General features: G+C 41.5%; 1 protein-coding gene and 1 long non-coding RNA gene across 3 annotated transcripts in view; one reads left to right on the top strand and one right to left on the bottom strand.

Moving 5' to 3' along the window:
* Nucleotides 1-20,352, bottom strand: part of LAMC1 (laminin subunit gamma 1) — a 185,523-nt gene that overhangs the window by 9,329 nt on the left and 155,842 nt on the right. For both annotated transcript variants that reach the window (XM_089683983.1, XM_089683984.1), the window contains exons 14-25: nt 18,256-18,501; nt 17,000-17,153; nt 15,312-15,454; nt 15,009-15,187; nt 13,272-13,428; nt 12,975-13,180; nt 12,222-12,301; nt 11,815-11,952; nt 11,535-11,679; nt 8,769-8,918; nt 5,424-5,538; nt 5,094-5,293 (exon numbers count right to left, since the gene is read on the bottom strand). In XM_089683983.1, coding sequence (XP_089540109.1) covers nt 5,094-5,293; nt 5,424-5,538; nt 8,769-8,918; nt 11,535-11,679; nt 11,815-11,952; nt 12,222-12,301; nt 12,975-13,180; nt 13,272-13,428; nt 15,009-15,187; nt 15,312-15,454; nt 17,000-17,153; nt 18,256-18,501 — 1,913 coding nt within the window. The remainder of the gene's footprint in view (nt 1-5,093; nt 5,294-5,423; nt 5,539-8,768; nt 8,919-11,534; nt 11,680-11,814; nt 11,953-12,221; nt 12,302-12,974; nt 13,181-13,271; nt 13,429-15,008; nt 15,188-15,311; nt 15,455-16,999; nt 17,154-18,255; nt 18,502-20,352) is intronic.
* Nucleotides 8,388-18,595, top strand: LOC149457262 (uncharacterized). The gene is made up of 3 exons (XR_016313652.1): nt 8,388-8,574; nt 10,329-10,459; nt 18,056-18,595. It is a non-coding gene; the product is annotated as an uncharacterized LOC149457262 (long non-coding RNA).

The following is a 20,352-nucleotide window of genomic DNA, read 5'->3' on the forward strand; positions in this document are numbered from 1 at the left end:
AAATATATGGGCAGGTAAATTGGTGACATTCGTATCAGATTACTAGGAGATGACATCCTAAAGCAAACTTGTGCTTGGCTCATTTAGGGGAAATGTATACTATTGCTATCCAGTAAGCACTGCATCTAGGAAGAGTTTACTGAATTTACTTTAACCACAAGCCTACAGGGCATTTATACCCCCTTCCTGCCCAGGCCAATTTCCAGCTTTCAGCGCTGTTGCACTTTGAATGACAATTGCGCGGTCATGCAACACTGTACCCATATGAAATTTTTATCATTTTTTTGTGACAGACAGAGCTTTATTTTGGTGGTATTTAATCACCTCTGGGTTTTTTATTTTTTCTTAAACAAACCAAAAACCACTGAAAATTTTGAAAAAAAACCCCACTTTTTTCTTAGTTTTTGTTAAAAAAATTTTGAAAATAAGTGATTTTTCTCCTTCACTGATGTGCGCTAATGAGGCTGCAGTGATGGGCACTGATAGGCTGCACTGATGGACACTGATAGGTGGCACTGATGGACACTGACAGGCATCACTGACGGGCACAGAAGGGCAGCACTCATATATGGCACTGATAGGTGGCACTAACTGACAATGATAGGCGACACAGACTGGCACTGTTAGGCGGCACTGACTGGCATAACTGATAGGTGGCACTGACTGGCACTGATGGGTGACACTGAAAGGCAGCTCAGATGGGCACTGATATGTTGCATTGATGTGGCACTGATGGGTACTGGCAGGTGGCATGGATGGGCACTGATGGACACTGAAAGGTGGCGCTGCTGTGGCTACACAGATCATCAGGGCACACTGATCATCAGTGCTCTGATGATCTGTGTACATGTCCCCTTGAGGAATGCCGTGGGGAGAGAAATGCCGATAACCGACATTTCCCTGTTTACATTTGATCAGCTGTGATTGGACACAGCTGATCACATGACCGAGCCGACATCTTCGGCTCTTTCCGTGGATCGGTGATCCGCTGTGTCCGAGGGACACAGCGCACCGCTGATCGCTGTGCTCCGGGAGCCACGCATGCGCGGTGAGAATGGGAGGACGTGAGAGAACCACCTTGCGTCCGTCATATTACTATTTGGCGGGCGGGAGGCAGTTAATATGAGATACCTCCTAGCCCATACAACCAAACTGGGGAAGCCTTGTCACCCTGTACCCAGGGCAGTCTTTAACGAGAGGGAAAAGGAACAGCTGCCCTGGGTCCTGTCTTTGTTGTTGGGCCCATAGCAGCTGCCCCTTAAAGCCTGTGCTGCCCACAAAATGGGACCCCAGCCATGGCACTGGAGACAACGTTGTATTCCCCAGCCAGCAGGGAGCTCCATTGACCCCACCTCATGCAGCCCGTAGTAGGAGCTGAAACCTGAGTGGAAGCCCCACACCCTGAACTCAGAGCGGATGCTAAGCCCAGCTGGCCAGGTATGTCCACCTCCCATAGACTGCCTATGGACTGTTATACCAAACTCTGAGCTGTTCAAAACTGTAAAGCTGTGTATTGCTGAAAGGTCATTTCCTGTAGTACGTCTGTAGTCTCTGGTCCTCTCCTGTAGTATGTGTTTAAATGTGGCAGTTTACTAGCTCAATTATTGGGGATTGCTCCACTGCTCAGTGAGCGTTAGTGTAGTAACCTCTAGCAACCAGTCAGTGAACAGTAGTGATCTGCTGTAATTTCTAGCAACCAATCTGTAAGCGGTAATGATGTGCTGCAACCTCTAGCACGCAATTGGTAAGCGGTAATGATGTGCTGTAACCTCTGGAACTCAATCAGCAGTGAGAGGTAAAGATAAACAGTAATCTATACCAACCAACCAGACAGCAGTAATAATGTGCAGTAACCTCTAGCAACCAATCAGCAAGCTGTAACATCTGGCAACCAACTGTAATCACTGTGTGATCTTTTGCAGTAAAGGTATTTTGAGTCTATCTGCAATTTTTTTGTATGTCTCAGAGTAAGGGGGGAAGGGGGTGTCAAGAAGATGTTTGCCCAGGGCCCAGTCAATATTAAAGACAGCCCTGCCTGTACCTTAGGAGGGATCACTATTTCTTTTCAAGTGACACTGTTCTTAGCAACCTATAGCTCTCTGTAAACTACATAGGGCAGTGATCTGAACATAGAACACGTTTCATAAGATAATTTACTGCCAAATAAACACAAATTTTTCAGCCAATCAGCTTGCAGACTGCGATTCCTGAGAGAGCTTAAGTTTATCTTTAAGTACTTAGTATCTTTAACTCTCTTAATAAGGTACAGATAGCAAAACTGCCTTGTTTTCCTGAAAGCTCAGCCTGCAAGCTTACAATTAGATGTGCTGTTTTTCTACTATGACTGGACAGAACAGAAAACAGACCCTAAGCTGATAATGACTAGACGGGAAAGCTTGACATTTCTGAGAAATACTCAGCAGACCAGATGTGTGCAGTGTCAGGAGAACGAAGCACTTTCATCTCAGACAACAGGCAAGCAGAAAACACAGGAGGAGGCAATATGGGCCAGACACTCTAGTATATCTACCCTCTATTTATCGAGTGCTTCTTCACTATGTGATTATATAGAACTGCCTATAAAGGGGTTTTTCACCTGCTGAAAACTACTTTACATTCTTGTAAATGTAACTTTACATACAAATGATGAACATACAACCAGACACAATATACGTGCAAAAGGTAGCAAGAGACATTAGATAGGCCAATTACACCGATCAGCCAAAACTTTATGACCACTGGCAGGTAAAGTGATTATCTTGTTACAATGACACCTGAAAGTAGGCAGGATATGTTATAGGCAGCAAGTGAACATGTAGTCCCTGAAGTTGAATTGTTGAAATTAGAAAAAATGGGCAAGTGTAAAGATTTGAGCGACTTTGACAAGGACCAAATAGTAATAGCTAGACAACTGGGTCAAAGCAACTCCAAAACTTCAGCTCTTGTGGGAGGTCCCGGTCTTCAGTGGTCAGGACCTACCAAAAATGGTCTAAGAAAGGAAAACCAGGGACAGGGTCATGGGCAGACAATGCCTATTGATGCACGTGGGCAGAGAATCCAATAGCAGAGCTATACACAGTGCTTCACAGTTTGTTGTGCATGGGGCTGTATAGCCGCAGAGTGGTCAGGGCACCCATCCTGACTTGTTTCCACAGCCAAAAGCACTTACAAGGGGCACGTGAGCATCAGAACTGGACCACGGAGCAATGGAAGATGGGGGCCTGGTCTGATAATTCACAATTTCTTTTACGCCATGTGGCTGGCCATGTGCCATCTTAAGGATGCACTATGGGATGTCCGATCCATGGAGGCACCACCTCAGAACTTACAGGAATTAAAGGATCTGCTACTGACAGCTTGGTGCCCAATACCACAGCATCTTGTATATCAAAGTATTCACAACTGATTATTGCCTTTTATCTTTAAGTACTTTTACCAGATAGTATCTGGTATCGCACATATATAAATGAATATTGGTTTCACAATTGATTATTTATTTATGTTCTGCACTTTGATATATAAGATTCTGTATGCCTGGTGTTAAGGTATTGTGACAGCTGCAGATTTGCACATTATGAACTAGTGCAGATTTTCTTTTTTGACACCACAGCATACCTTGAGAGGCCTAGTGCAGTCCATGCCTCAATGGGTCAAGGCTGTTCTGGCAGCAAAAGGGTGACAAACTCAATATTCAGCGGGTGTTGATAATGTCATGGCCGATTGATCTATATTGTTAGGTAGTAGCATACACTCCTGAGGGCAATCCTATGATCAGCTGGGTTGGATGTTCCTGTTTCTTGAAGAAGGTTGTCACTGGGAATTTCTGGCCACCAGTGTTAATTTGACAGCTAGTTTTGATTTAGTTTTAGCCAGTCTACTAAAATGCCATTTAGTTTCAGTCACATTTTAGTCTGAAAGGTTTTAGTTTTAGTTGACAAAATAGAATATGATTTTAAGCGACTAGATCTACGGTAGATTTAGTCACGTCCAATCGAATGGGTTATAAGTTAAAGTGTGATGCATTATTTAAGCATTTCCCTACAATTTCATTATTAAATATTCCTGGAGTAAATATCTATTAACCCTGTTATCACTAAGGAAGGACGGGGTTAAGCCACCAAAAAACAGAGCAAGCAATAAAAACACAGACTTAAGTCCAAAAAAATTATTTCTGATTTCATCTCTTTGTAATACTTTCCTCCCTAACATTTTAGTCTAGTTTTAGTCAGTTGACGAATATGTCATGAGATTTTTGTTGAAGTTTTAGTCACCATAACTTAGTTTTTATTTAGTTTTAGTCACTGAAAATATGTTAACTAAAAAAGACGAAAATGATTAGTCAATTAAATTCTGTTCTCTATAGTCATTAATTCTGCACATTTAGGCAAAAAGAGTGCATATTACCTTAGCAATCATTCGGTGACTGGACATTCTGACCACTTTTTAATGTGTATGGCAAGAACCTTGACCAGATTAGAGGACAACCTATCATTAAATAGTCTAATATTTCAATCAAGTATTGCACAGTAGTCAAGTCAGCATCTCCTGTGTAAATTGTAGTCTGGAGCCATCACCTCTGATAATCCTCAGACAGCATAGGACAAGCTACATCCTGATTTTAGACCCTCCGATTAGGAGGCCTTGTGACATTTCTGACACATATAGGTTTGCAACAGGTCAGGAGAGACTGCCAACATCACATGACCGTCATTCCAAGATGTCTGTCCGCACTGGAAGGTCTTTTTAGTCAAGCATTCTCTGAGTTTGTTCACACGTATGGTTTTCCTTTGGTTTGCCACAAGATTGCACTGAAGATTAAGTGCAGGACACTTGTAGCAAAGACCCAAGTGCAGTGTATTGCAATATGCTCTTTTTACAGACTGTATGTGATGCAGTTTGACAGAGCCAAGGCCTACAGATATAAATTGTACTGCAGATCACTGCATGCACTGTGTATTTTTGTGTTTGTAATACCTCTGGCGATTTTGCTTCGTCAGCATCTATTGATATGGACAGGAAAAGCAATTGTGCTCTTTATTTTCCTTTGGGAGGATCTCTTGATTGTCGTGAAGTGCTAGCAACAAGTTTCTTACCTTTTGGACAGCATTTGCTATCTTCTCAGCCTCCTCTGCTTTGCTCTTTGCTCCTCTGGCATCAGCATTGGCATTGCCTAGTGCGCTTTCAGCTTGGCGTGTCTTATTGTTGGCTTCAGCGATGATCTGGTTGATGGCAGGGATCCTCCGCAGAGCTGCTTCGGCTGCTGTTTTATTGTCATTCACTCGCTTGTCAAAGTCTGAGTTGGAGAGAAAGAGAAGTTACATCACATAAGAAATGACACAGAATAAGGAACAGAAACAGCATTACCCGACTGTTTTCAAAGGGAATCTAAACAGAATAAGCTATATATCAAAAAACTTCCTAACCTCTCAAGTTGTTCAGTATGTCGTTGGCCTCTTGCAGTGTGGTGCGACCCTTCTTTGCTGCCTCCTCAGCTTGGGCTTTTGCAGCATCTGCTCGAGCAAGTAACTGATCAGCAGTCTAAAGAGACAAGCGACAGATGTGTTACAGACCAGTCTGGGCACAACAGGTCAAAACAAATGGACAGTGCAGTGCAGAATAAAACATCTGTTTAACATGAGAGAAAACAGTCCTTTTTATGAAAAATCAAGGAAAATAAAAGATTTCAAACAAGCAAAACTTAAAAATCCTAAAATGGAAGTAGTCAATCATTCTAATGTGAAAAATTGCTAACAGGTAGACTTATAAATCTTATGAAAAGGAAAAGCTAGTAGTTGACAGGTTGCCATGCACAGCTGCTGCAGACTCTAACATATTCAGTCTTTTATCAATTCTGTCACTGTATGTCTTATCTGCAATGAAGCTCCTCTTCTTCTAAACCTTTCCTGGAGAAAATGCTGCTGCTCTCAGCTCTCTCTTATGCTGCTCAAATAAAAGTCTAGGCATTGGACATGTATTCTCTACTAAACGGAGGCTTCAATGGATTAGACTAGCTGGTCCTTCCCTTTAGACAAGCATTGGAAAGGGTTTGTATTAGCATTTTTCTGTATATACAGTCATGGCCGAAATTGTTGGCACCCTTGATATTTTTCCTGAAAATCAAGTATTTCACACAAAAAAGGTATTGCATTAACACATGTTTTGCTATACACATGTTTATTCCCTTTGTATGTATTGGAACAAATATAAAACAGAGGCAGAAAAGCAAATATGACATAATGTCACACAAAACCCCAAAAATGGGCTGGACAAAAGTATTGGCACCCTTAACTTAATATTTGGTTGCACACCCTTTGGAAAACATAACTGAAATCAGTCGCTTCCTATAACCATCAATAAGCTTCTGACACCTCTCACCCGGAATTTTGGACCACTCTTCCTTTGCAAACAGCTCCAGGTCTCTCTTATTGGAAGGACACCTTTTCCCAACAGCAATTTTAAGATCTCTCCACAGGTGTTCAATGGGATTTAGATCTGGGCTCATTGCTGGCCACTTCAGAACTCTCCAGCGCTTCTTTGCCATCCATTTCTGAGTGCTTTTTGACGTATGTTTGGGGTCATTGTCCTGCTGGAAGACCCAGGATCTTGGACGCAAACCCAGCTTTCTGACACTGGGCCCTACAGTGCGACCCAAAATCCTTTGGTAATCCTCAGATTTCATGATGCCTTGCACACAGTCAAGGCACCCAGTGCCAGAGGCAGCAAAACAACCCCAAAACATCATTGAACCTCCACCATATTTTACCGTAGGTACTGTGTTTTGTTCTTTGTAGGCCTCATTCCGTTTTCGGTAAACAGTAGAATGATGTGCTTTACCGAAAAGCTCTATCTTGGTCTCATCTGTCCACAAGACGTTTTCCCAGAAGGCTTTTGGCTTACTCAAGTACATTTTGGCAAACTGTAGTCTTGCTTTTTTATGTCTCTGTGTCAGCAGTGGGGTCCTCCTGGGTCTCCTGCCATAGCGTTTCATTTCATTTAAATGTCGACGGATAGTTCGCGCTGACACTGATGCTCCCTGAGCCTGCAGGACAGCTTGAATGTCTTTGGAACATGTTTGGGGCTGCTTATCCACCATCCGGACTATTCTGCGTTGCAATCTTTCATCAATTTTCCTCATCCGTCCACGACCAGGGAGATTAGCTACAGTGCCATGGGTTGCAAACTTCTTGATAATGTTGCGCACTGTGGACAAAGGCAAATCTAGTTCTCTGGAGATGGACTTGTAACCTTGAGATTGTTGATATTTTGCCACAATTTTGGTTCTCAGGTCCTCAGACAGTTCTCGTCTCCTCTTTCTGTTGTCCATGCTTAGTGTGGCACAGACAGACACACAATGCAAAGGTTAAGTGAACGTCTCTCCTTTTTATCTGCTTTCAGGTGTGATTTCTATATTGCCCACACCTGTTACTTGCCCCAGGTGAGTTTACAGGAGCATCACATGCTTGTAACATTCTTATTTATCCGCAGTTGTGAAAGGGTGCCAATACTTTTGTCCAGCCCATTTTTGGAGGTTTGTGTGACATTATGTCGAATTTGCTTTCTTTCCTCCCTTTTTTTGTTTTGTCCCAATACACACAAAGGGAATAAACATGTGTATAGCAAAACATGTGTTAATGCAATACGTTTCGTGAGAAATACATGATTTCCTGGAGAAATATCAAGGGTGCCAACAATTTCGGCCATGACTGTATCTAAGCCCTTTTATTAATATTTTTAAGATTAACAACATTTAAGTGAAAATCTTTTACAAGTCCACTTTAATACTGCTAGGCTCCAGGGCAAAGGAGGTCCATGGCCCCAAGACAGCGTTCAGTGTTACTTCCTACTATGTGTATAGATGTCCCACACAGTAAAACCAACAAATTCTGTGCTTACTAATTAACAAGATATGACGATTGTTCATTATTATTACTATGAAAGCAATATACTTGATACACACATACCCACACTCTTATCAGTAGAAGTTATTTCCTGCTACAAACGGAGTGACTATCGCATGTCTATTAAAATAGAACTGCATATACAGTTTGGGAGTAATCCTTCAAACACTCTAAATGAGATTAGATCAAGTGTTCACACTAATATTTACAAGGATAGAAAGGACATTCAAGGCTGACACGCTGACATACCATAACATGCAATGCTGTATAGATGGGAAAAGCCTCAGGACAAATCGTATCAAGATTCAAAGCAGGTGGAGATATTACAGAGGGGATTTTCGCTCTATTTTCTAGGTAACAGGCTTAGTACAACAGGTTGAATATGTCTAGGTGGCCTCACATAGCAAAAATTATTTTCTGAACTACTTTGTTTTAAAGATCTCAACTCTAACCAAGTGATACAGAGACTACTAAAGCATTGTGTATCAAACTGACAACTTTTTCCCCTAAAATGTGCATTTTTTTTAGTATCTCAAGTGCAGCAGATCTGTTCCAGTCATTCCCTTTCTACATGTTCTCATCCTAGCGGTGGCTACAACATCATAGCTCAAGATCGGCTTCTGGATAATGGCAATAGTGGACAATGCTTGAGCAAAGTGTGTCAGAACAACTACTTGTAAGTCCACATTACAGCTTATGTAACAGAATGACAACAAAAAAGCACAACTGTCCAGGGAGTTGGTGACAACATAATGGTTTTTTTTAGAAAGCATGAAGGTAAAAAAAAAAAAAACCCGAGCCTTTACAACCACTTTAAGAGTGTATGCCACATGACAAGGAACCCAGGAAAGAAACAGGCTATGGACCCACCTGCTGTTCACTTCTGCCTTTGTCAAGCAAACGTTTGACTTCTGCCTCCCGACCTCTCATGTCATCACGCAGATCTTCATAATCTTTCAATTTCCTATCAATAAGCATATCCAGTTCTTCAGCCTCCTTCTGAATTTTTCCAGCCTCATTCTGAAAAGCAAAGAAAGCAATTATTGAATAAAATATATGTAGTTTTTCAATATCCAGTAAGAATGAAACTGGAATTTGGGAGTAGAATGTCTAAAACAGATTTCTCATCTTCAGCTGTCATGTGATAGACCACCTCAACTTGTAGGTTGATTAAAGCGGAGTTCCACCCAAAAGGGGAAGTTCCGCTTTAAAGATTGGTCCCCCGCTCCCCATTAAGGATTGGCACATTTGGGGAGCAGGGGGAAGGGGGGGGAACGGGTACCCAAATTTCACAGGTACGCGCTCCCACTTCCGCTGCGATCGCCTAAGCGATCGGAAACGGAAGTTGTCCTCCTACATTCCCTCCCCGAAGTCTTGTGGGACACGTGACAGGTCCCCGAAGATGAAGGGGCCATTCAGGAAGAGCAGCGCTACTTGCGCATGCGCAGAGGGCACCCGGCTGTGAAGCCGCAAGCTGTCGTCACTACAAGGTGCCCACACTGAAGATGCTGGCCTCTTGAAATACAGAACGGCTGGTAAAACGGGCTGTGGGGGGCAACGCGGGATCGTGGGACATGTGAGTGGCTGTTTTTTAAAAGTCAGCAGCTACAATTTTGTAGCTGCTGACTTATTATTTTTACAGAGTGAGTGGAACTCCGCTTTAAGAATGGTGGGGGTCATACTGTTCATTTTATTGTCAATTGCTTGTTCTCCATGAGGGTTATGCGCCCCTTTTTTCACATGATACTGCTCCAGTGCCAGTTATTGTGACCAATAGACAACCAATTATTGTAGATCTGAGTTGAACAACTGCTGTCAGAAGAACATTTCCTTTCAACTGGCACATTTTCTGACCTTTGAGGAAATAATATTTGTATAAAGTCAGATTAATGGGAGTAATCAAATGTGTTAACCAGTGCTTATTATTGATTTTGATCCCTCCAAGGTCTCGTTCACAGGCGCACCCCGCACACCTGTGAAATTTGGAGGATCGGTGTCTGCACCGCCACTGCCTCCAAAATGACATGAATGTGACTGCTTGCATGGGGATGCACAGAATACCTGTGCATCCCATGTGGGAAAACACAGTCCTCACATAGGCATATGTTTAAGTACCCCCATGTGAGCAAGGCAAAAATGTGCAGTAGTCTCTTCATACTGTGTACCCATTACTGCTTGGAAACTATACACTTATTACATACATAATGTGAACACTGCACACAAGCCTGCAGACTGCAGTATGTATGGTGTTTCCATGAGCCTATTGCTTCATTTCTTCATGAAGAGCTTACAGGTTCATTTGAAGATTTTCCACTGCTAAGTACGTGGGATGTGAAACCTGTACATCTGATCTTACTTTTCCAGTGCAAATTCCTAAGAAAGTAGACATAATCACTGCATGAACTTTCTTCTATATATTCTTCTGCACAGATCAAAGGACAGTAGGATGGATTATGAATTAAACCTTTGCTGGAACTAGACCACATCTGCCCATCAGGCAGAGTATTACATGACCTGTAGAAGACTCAATGACAGCAATTATCCAAACTACAATTCAAAAGGTAATCATTAATTCATTAACTTCCCTCTATGTAATCAGCATTCATTCATCTTTGGAAAGGCAACTTTAAAAAACCTACTTGTGTGCATTCCCACAGCACCTACCCAAGACTTAGTAATCATTAACCATTACTATAAATCTTCCACTCTTAACCTCTATTTATCATCAAAAGGTGAGCAAACGCAGAGGTAGATATTCAGTACGAAAAACTGCAATAATGTAATAAGCATATAGTGCAACTGATGTAAAAGACTGCAATATGTTGGCCAATAATTATCTCACTCTCACACACAGACTCAAGAATTCAAAGAGCTTACAATAACCCTATACAATATAACTTACTGGTTTTGAACCACTTTCCAAGAATAAAGCTGTAGATCAGGATTTTTTTTTTTTTTTAGTACTTGAGTTTTACTGGGTCAGCAACTCAAGAGGTGGTGGTAAATGGTATATATGTACTGCAGGGATTGACAATTCCCAGACACCTGGTCACCACGGCAAGCAGAAACCATGTCCTGGTGCTTGGGCCCCCGCCAACCCATACCGCCCTGTGCTCCCCCAACCTTTATTCTCAGCAGGCTCCTCTAACACACCCCAGAGTGGAGCACAGCCCAGTGTTCTGGAACCCTAGAGTCCAGGACAGTCCCACAAAGTCCTTTCCCTTAACTTTTTTAGTTGGCTCCTAGGTTCAAAGCAAATTTCTCAAAACCCGATGTACTGTATATGTCTCAAGACAAGTCTTCATGACGGATTGTGAATTAACAAATACATAAAAATAATGCTGAAAACTGGCAACCCTTGCTCACAGAAGTCTGTCAGCACATTCGAAAGTTGGGTATTTCAGTCTTCTTCAGCAGCACTATCTGTGCTAGATCAGTTTTACCAGATTCTGTTATAATACCAAAGCTTTGCTGGAAACCTAACTACCCATTCTCTGTTTTTATTGTGAATTAGGCCTAAGCAGAAATTGTGGCCCATAAACTATATGGTGCTGGCATTATATGCTATACAAGCTGGTTTATGGATTATTCAGAAATGAGGGTCATGTAAGGTCAATACACCAGGGTGGCATCTACCTGCAATCCCGTGGTATCGATTGGAGGAATACTAGTGAGGTTAGCATAGATCTGCAGTGCCCGATTCCCTGCTTCTTCAGCCTCTGCATGTACTTTTGTGGCCTGTTTCTCCAATTCCCTGGCCAGATCCTTAGCCTGATTGTACCTGATGAGTACAGGAAAGAAAGGTTTACATATGTAGAGAGGTTTTTCCCTATTAAAGTGGTGTAGTCTTAAAAACGCAGCAGAGGTAGTAAAGTACTATAGTTTTATGTAACGGGTTATAGATGGTAGAACGTACTTCTTATTCAGGTCTTCAATATCAGCTGCAGTCTGATTCTCTGCAGCCAGTGTCTTCAGTAACAGACGGTAAGCTTCATTTGCTGTGTCATTGGCTTCCTTAGCAGCCTTTTCAATCTCCCGTGCTTCCTGTGTGTGCCTGGGAAGACCAAACCAAAGAGTTAACAGGAGAAAAACCTTCTGAAGAATGTGCATGAGAAAAATGCTAAGCCAAGTTGCCTCTAGCTTGTCTTTAACCTACTTCTGACTGGCCTGTACATAAAAAGTCAGGCCCGTCTAGGCAAGGCATACAAGCCTTAGCAAAGGTACGGGAGCTTAAGGATTAGGACGTTCATCACTAAACAAAATAATGGAATCATTTTTTGCCACGTTTTCCTGCTTTAGTATTACACTTCAGAGGTCTCTTACCTTTCAGCCAGTTTCCTTGCTTCCTCTGCCAGCAATGTCATATTATTAGGATCACCCGTTGTCTCTGGTGGAGTGATAGACTAAAACCAAACAAGTAATGTTTTATGAAAGTCATAAACTTACATTCCAAGCTGTTCACATTTGCAAAAATCCTGTTGTTTATATAAGCAAATGTATGTAACATTTGTAAGAAAGATCAGAAAAAAAAATCAAATTAGACCATGAACAAGATTAGGGAAAGAAAAAATACTATTTGCCTGTGTACTTTACGAAGTTAGGCAAAAAAATTAAATAATAAAGAAGAGTAATTAACAGGAAAACACTAATTAAGGCATAACAAAAGCCAAAAACACTTTATTTCACTTTGGAAAGTTTGGGGAAGGGTCAGATTCTCACTTCTGTGTGCATTTCTATCATGGAGATTCCCATCACTTTCGGGGTTACAAAAGAAAACAAAACGTCTATATCAAATACAAAAATGTTTTTAAATTGGCTGTTAGGCTTGAAATGGTGACGATTACCAATTTTTCATACTATTAGTTTATGTGTGCTACCTCTCATAATTAAGAACAATGTAACTATAGGAAAAAGTAAGATGGGACAGATACATTTCTCCATACAGCTTTTATTCTACTGTGTATTACACTCTGCATTATAAGAAAATACTCTGAAGACGACTACTACTCTAGATTCTGCTAGAAGATGCAGCCAGGCTGTGGTTTCAGCTTCACACAGATCCCTTCTGGTTCTTACCACATTAGCAATGGCCAACTTGGCTTTCTCCAGCTGAAGTCTTGCAGAGTCAATGATGAGCTCAGTGCTCTCCACACGATCTCGGGCTTCCTGCGCCTGTTTGTCAGTGTCGCGGATCATATCTCTGATGTTTTGCAGACGTCCCAGCTGAGAACTTAGTGTGGCATTTATCTCTCCCAGGCGGTCCAGCATTCCCTGATCCACATCTAAGAAGAAACATCCTCGTGTTAATGAGAATTCTAGAAAGCAGAAGTGGTTAACTACAGAAATGACATGACAAAAGTGATGTGACTGTACTTTTGCTGCCTTGGGCATCAATAAGGAGGTCACTGACTGCCTTTTCAGCCTCTCTAAGTCGCTCCTCAAAGCCCTGATCAGTGACGGTTTCATCTCCAGTTCCCAAGTTCTTCAGAAGCTCCTCCAGTTCTTGCAGTTTCTCTCTTTGATCTATCACCTAATGAATGAGAAAAAGGAAGATCAACATCTGATCACACTTACCAACATAACTAAGTTAGGATCCCAGGCATCTAACCTTGATTTTACACTAAACTCCAGGAAAGCCACTAAATACACTGTTCAAATATATACTGTATATGTAGGAGCTGTTCTGTCTGTCAAATTATTTGTATTTCATGCCAGGGTACTAGGTGTAATCCTAGACTCCCATCTGTCCTTTCAGCCCCAAATCCAATCACTGTCCAAATCTTGTAGACTTCACCTCCGCAACATCTCCAAGATACGCCCGTTATAAACCTCGGAAACTACTTAGCAACTTATTCACTCCCTTGTCATCTCTTGCCTTCACTATTGTAATTCCCTTCTCATTGGCCTACCTCATAGCAGACTATCCCCTCTTCAGTCTATCATGAAAGCTGCTTCCAGACTCATCCACCTTACTAACCGTTCTGTATCAGCCATCCCTCTCCGCCAATCCCTCCACTGGCTTCCCATTGCCCAATGAATAAAATTCAAAACATTAACAATAACATATAAAGCCATTTATAACTCTGCCCCAAATTACATCACCGATCTTGTCTCCAAATATCACCCAAACCGTACTCTCCGCACGACCTCCTACTCTCTTGCTTGTCTCCTCCTCCCATGCTCGTCTCCAGGACTTCTCCAGAGCTTCCCCCATCCTCTGGAACCCTCTACCCCAATCAGACTATCGCCTACTATTCTCACTTTTAGGCGATCTCTGAAAACCTCTCTCTTCAGGGAAGCCTATCCTGCCTTCAGCTAATAATGGAATCTTCTCTTCCTCCTACCAGTCCATCCCCCACAGTTATTACCTTTTATACCACTAGCCCCTCCCTCTTAGATTGTAAGCTCCCAGGATCAGGGCCCTCCTAACCCTCTTGTATTGAACTGTATTGTTACTGTATTGTCTCCCGTTATATTGTAAAGTGCTGAGCAAACTGTTGGTGCTATATAAATCCTGAATAATAAGAATAGTAGTATTCCTGTTCTTTCATTTCTAAATTTACCCAGCCCTCCTAAGCAGCAGAGTTAAGTTGGTGACATAACTTTTCTCTGCTGCAAATAAGCAGTACAGATCTGTAACCTCCCTGCCCCCCCAGACTGAGAAGGGGCAGCAGCAGAATGATGAGATCATCCCTATGGCTCGGCAGCCTTTTAGACTTCAGCTACTGCTTCATTTAGCAGAGGAATTTCATGCACTCGGGGTATGATGCAAATTTCAGGGATTATTATAGTTAAATATCCAAATCATGTTAGCCAGCAGTCACCAGATGGTTTCACTTACCGACATGTAATAAGGACATTTAAACAAAAAAAAAAAAAAATACAGGGGGGGCTATCATTGCTAACTTGCTTCTTAAAATGCCAAGGACCTAGCTATTGTGCTGAACCATTGGTGACAATGCTATGTGGAACAAATACACATATCAGGCAAGTCAAAAAACCTACTGAATACTAAACATCATGCTGAAATGGGTACTGAGTAAATGGCTAGGAATAAACAATACAGGCTGCTGTGGAATATGCCAAGTCTATGTGGTACAGATAAATCACCTTGTCTTTAACCAAGCGATAGCAGGCAGGACACTCTTGACAGCCAGGGCCTGAGCGATTGTAGAAGTAATTCTCCTCGCATTGATCACAGCGGAGTCCTACAAAGCCATCCTTGCACTCGCATCGCCCATCCTCTTTGCACTGCAGCGAGAAGGAGCCCTCTGGGTCACAGTCACATGCTGTGCAACACAAGTAAACAAGTGACCCTTTATTACATTAAAACTAATAGCCCTCCAATGTAAAAAGATGCATGCTACGGAGACAAGTATCACAAGTATTTTGATTGGGTTACAACACACTCACGTTTACACCCTTCTGGTCCAAAGCCAAAATGGTTGGGTTCGCATTGCTGACAGCGTTTTCCACTGATGCCAGGCTGGCACTCACACTGCCCAGTATGAATGTCACATTGGCCATTTGTAGATCCCAGGGGATGGCACTCACATCTAACAAGAAAAACATTACTGACTAACTGAAGACAAAAGACTCTGTGCAATAACGACTGGCAGTAAATGACCATGTGATCTGGGCTGAGCAACAGCAGTATTTTTATTAAACTTAATCATGAGTATTACTTTTTTATTCCTGATAGTAAAGTGATATGGTAATGCCTAAATGTACCTTGCTGATTTACATAAAAACAATAGGTCCATATTTAAGTGACTGCTAGTTTCCTAAATTGACTGAGTGGCTCATGATTTACATTGCTATATTTTAAAAGATGAATACAAACATTAATCTGCCTAAACCCATTTTGTAGTTGCTCTTCGTTTCAATAAAACATTGCTAATAAAATTCCTAATGGCAATACGAGTAGTTTGAGAGTCCAGCAATATACTGAGCAGTATAAAAATAAAGATCAATAGAAAAATTAGGGGCCTACACCACATAGATCAACAATATTGACTGGTAAGATAACAGAGGCTTCAGCTATAGTCCCCACATCTTAACATTGCCAATGTGTCACCCTAGCTCAGCTTATTCAGAGGTTGTAGAGGTGACCTCTATGACTAAGTCCAATCAGGGTGAAACATCTCAGGAGGGGCAAGATTTGGGGATTGTAGCTGAAACCTCTGTTAGCTTACCAGCAGATGTGATTGAACGACGTGGTGTGCACCCCCCAATTTTGCTATTGAGATTGCAACAATGGAGTGAGATGTACTCCTAGAGGGGAAATGGCACTTACTGTGGGAGGAGAACCAACTGAAGAATGAATAAGAGGCATTTAAGTGGCGCTATTTTTTACATGTGATACAAATAAAACCTTTAGGCTCCATTCACACTTTTTCAGTGCAACTTTGATATGACTGAGTGCCTTTTGGGTCCAGCTTTACACTCTCTGGCACTAAGTTACATCAAAGTCACATCAAAGTAGTGCAGGAACCTTTTGAAAGTCGTGTAGATCTGAATGCGTGCCACTGAAAACAATGGGCAGTGACCTGCCATGCGACTTTGTGTGTCCAAAGTCGCATGACAGGTCGCACAAGTGTGAATGGAGCCTAAAACATATTAAATACATCTGTGTTACAATTGTAATGGTTTCTCCTTTACTACAGCTAAGAGAATCTTTAGAATGAACAAACATATACTGTAAGTTGAACACAAAATTTTTTGCATGATCTTAAGTAGTCAGTGTGAATGTTTGCATTTAAAAAAAAGAAAAAGAAAAAAAGAAAAAGAAAAAAAAGGACCCACTTACACGCCAATTATTGACAAAGAAAAGACACATGTGTGGGTTATACTAATAAGCGTGTTTATTGGCTATCCCTGATTATCCTCTTCACTAACTATTTTGGACATTCAGACATTATTTTAGATACTTTGATATAGAGCATATTATTAATATTCTGATTGTATGGCAAGATCAATCGCATGAGATTAACTCCAGCTGGGTTGGGTGGTCTGACCTCAAGTGTATACAAAAAAATATATACTTCACAAGAGAGGACACTGAATAATACAAACATGAAAATACATAGCAGAGCTCTTACTTCTCACAGCCACGACCGCTTTGGAGGTTGTAGTATCCGGGCTCACAGGCTGAACAGTCTCTTTCCATTACATATGGGAGGCATTCACACTGGCCAGTCACCTGGTTACATGTATTCTGGCTCTTTACTGTGCCAAAGGAATTACAGCTGCAGGCTGCAAGGAAAGAATTATGGTTCCATGAGTACAAAAATAAGATTCTATTGCACTTTTCAAAATAAATACTTAAAAAAACCCATAAAAATAAAATCTATAAATAAAACATTTTAAATGCTCAGTTTTCATTTCCAACAATCTGCTCTGTCATTTTCACAATGCATCAACTGATGTGCTTCCTTTTCAATTTACTGGGTGCCAGTATCACAGATAGTGCGGATACTTTTATTACTAATACAGTTATATTGCAGTACCCATAACTCACATCTACAACATCCCATTACCAACCATGATGGTCATTTTGTCAATCATGGTGCAATGCACAGGCTTGCTGCAGACTCTTCCTCCAATCCCAAGTCTGTTATGGAGCTGAAGGAAGTCATCAATGATCTACAATTATGGTGACATCACTGCACTTGTGCTCCATAGGGATCTACCAGTCACTCTGCTGCACAGGCAGATGGTACATATAGTGTCCCTGTGAATGGATCTGTGAATGATGCGGCCATGCTGAATTCAAAATAGAACAGAATGGTGCAGGGAGAAGAATCCTATGATTCAGGTGGGGGGATGGGGGAGGGTCGGAGGTGTTGAAGGATAGTGGGTTGGGAAATGTAACCGTGTTTTATTTTAAGCCCTATATATGTGTTTAACATGAAACATCCCCCTAAAGTGGACTTTACCTTTAGGAACAGATACACTACAATTGCAATTGAAATGCAATTTACCAACAGCGTGCCCATTTCACTGTTCACAAACTTTTTTTCTGGCTTGCTTTAGAGCTGCTGTACCTGCTCTGAGGCTGCCTATGACCCAAAGGAGATGGTCCTACTGTGAAAATTAAGGCTCTGCTGTACAATAAATGTTTGGTCCTTCTTAATTGCATTCTTCATATATTCCAGTGGATATTCCTTGGAAATACGAGGAGGAATTCAAGAGACGAGAAACAGAAGTTCAATTTACAGCAGTTCTGGCTATGAAAGGACTGCGGATAGGAGGAAAGATGGCACAACCTTGGCAGTGTAAATGACGACAAAGAGGAACAACGTCTGCCTCAGTCTACTGAAAAGTAAAAAAAAAAAAAGTTAGGGAGGAGTTTCACCTTTGCATTTCTGGTCTGGGGTTGGTCCTAATGGGTTGCCATAAAACCCATCTCTGCAGCGATCACAGTAGAATCCAGCTGTGTTGTATATACATTTCAGACATTCTCCAGTCAATCGATCGCAGTTTCCCACAGCATTTGGATCGATATTACTGTTACATTCACAGGCACGGCAAGGCCGGGGTGCTCCATTCTCGCCCTGCGGGTCCCCAAAATACCCATCGTCACAAAGCTCACACCTTTTACCTGTTGGGAGTCGCAACGGTGACATTAAAATGAAGTCAAATATAAATTATGAACTCGTCTTATAATTTACACTACTAATGAAATACATGTATTGTGCAAGTGTAGTAAATTATTCTGCAACCCTGAGTGTGTGTATCATTAACGCATCAAAGAATTTCCAGAGAAATTGATTCCCTGTATTTCATAGTTTACAGATGCCCGGAGCTCATATTAAGAGTAGTGGAGGGCCACACTACTGTTGATGGATGATGATTGTGTTCATATATACAGTACATATAATGCAGCATATGTTTACACAAGACAGGATATCAGAACTGTAAATCTTATACAAGAAGCCACCACAAATATAATCACAGGTAACAAAGCAACATATGGTTCCCATTCCACTGGCTATAGGTCACAGCTGCATATCCATAAACAATCATTAATATTGAACATTCTGCAAGCATGAGGTTTACAAGTGCTTCAAGCAGAACTACAAGCAAAACTTTTTTTTTCATTGTGGATAAAAGTAAGGGAGAGTTATAACCCTTGTCAGATATTCCGCACCATCTTAATTGCATTCTTCATATATTCCAGTGGATATTCTTTGGAAATACAAGAAGGAGGAATTCAAGAGACGAGAAACAGAAGTTCAATTTACAGCAGTTCTGGCTACGAAAGAACTGCGGATAGGAGGAAGGATGGCACAACCTTGGCAGTGTAAATGACAATATTGGGGAGATTTTCCTTCACGTCCTGTTCCATAGCCAAAACGAAGTGAGAGGAAATTTCTGCAAATTAAGGGAATACCTTGGCCAAACCCCCCAGGTCACCAAAACTGCCCCACTGGAAGATCTGCCCTTTTATTACTTCTCTGAGAACATTTTTTTATTTTCACATTCAATAACACATAACACAGACAGCAATAAAGACAAATTGGTGTTCAAACCCATCACCATTCCGTCCAAAATAAAAAAATTAAAAGGCCAGGGTTGCACGGATACTTTTTTTTTTTTTATCAGCGAGTACGAGTACCAATACTTCTGCTCAAGTACTTTCCGATACCTATACCTTTCGCACTGCAAAGAATCGCATGTGATTTGAACAGGAATGTGACTTGAGCCATACAAAATGATTGGCTCAAACTGCACTGCACCCAAAAGGGAAACCACATGTGATTCAGACAGGAATCGCATTGCATTCTTTGCAGTGCGGTTTAAGCTGATTCACTTTGTATGGGCTCACATCGCACCGCAAAGGTATTGGTTTCAGGTATCGAAGCAGCTGCACAAGTACATGTGCAAATGCTTAGTATCGGCACTGATATCGGTATTGGTGCAACCCTGCAAAAAAAAAAAAAAGTGTTGCCTTTAGTTATACTTTAAGAGAAACCTGTACTAATAAAAATCTAGAGGCAGCTATTGGTGGACAGCATCAAAACAGTTACATGTGGACAGTTAAACATTATCAGACATCAAATGTCCTTTTACCAGAAAAGGCCAACTCTTTGCTGGTCACACAATGTGGCAATTTATGAAGGCAGTTGCCATCTCTTTGCAGCAGTTCTAGGCTGCATTGTCTATTCTTAAGCCCTGAAGAAAGAGATGCTTTAAACCCCTGAAATCTGTGGGACCTTTCTTTACGACAAAACTGACTGTCTTTGCAGTTACGTCTTTGTAGTTGTTAAGATATTGGTTTCTACTGTAAAATACTTTCAGGGAAAGTACTTACACCATCTGACCAACAAAACAGCGTTTGGCAACCATAGCACCGGTATTCTTTAAGGCAGACCTTGCAGTACAATGCAACGTCCCTTTACCCCTGTACATTTTACAGGTACAATTTGTACATACTATCGCCAGATAATTA

Source organism: Staurois parvus, unplaced genomic scaffold (genome assembly GCF_062004578.1).
Source record: "Staurois parvus isolate SC_StPar_1 unplaced genomic scaffold, SC_StPar_1.0 ptg000332l, whole genome shotgun sequence".
Taxonomy (NCBI): Eukaryota; Metazoa; Chordata; class Amphibia; order Anura; family Ranidae; genus Staurois; species Staurois parvus.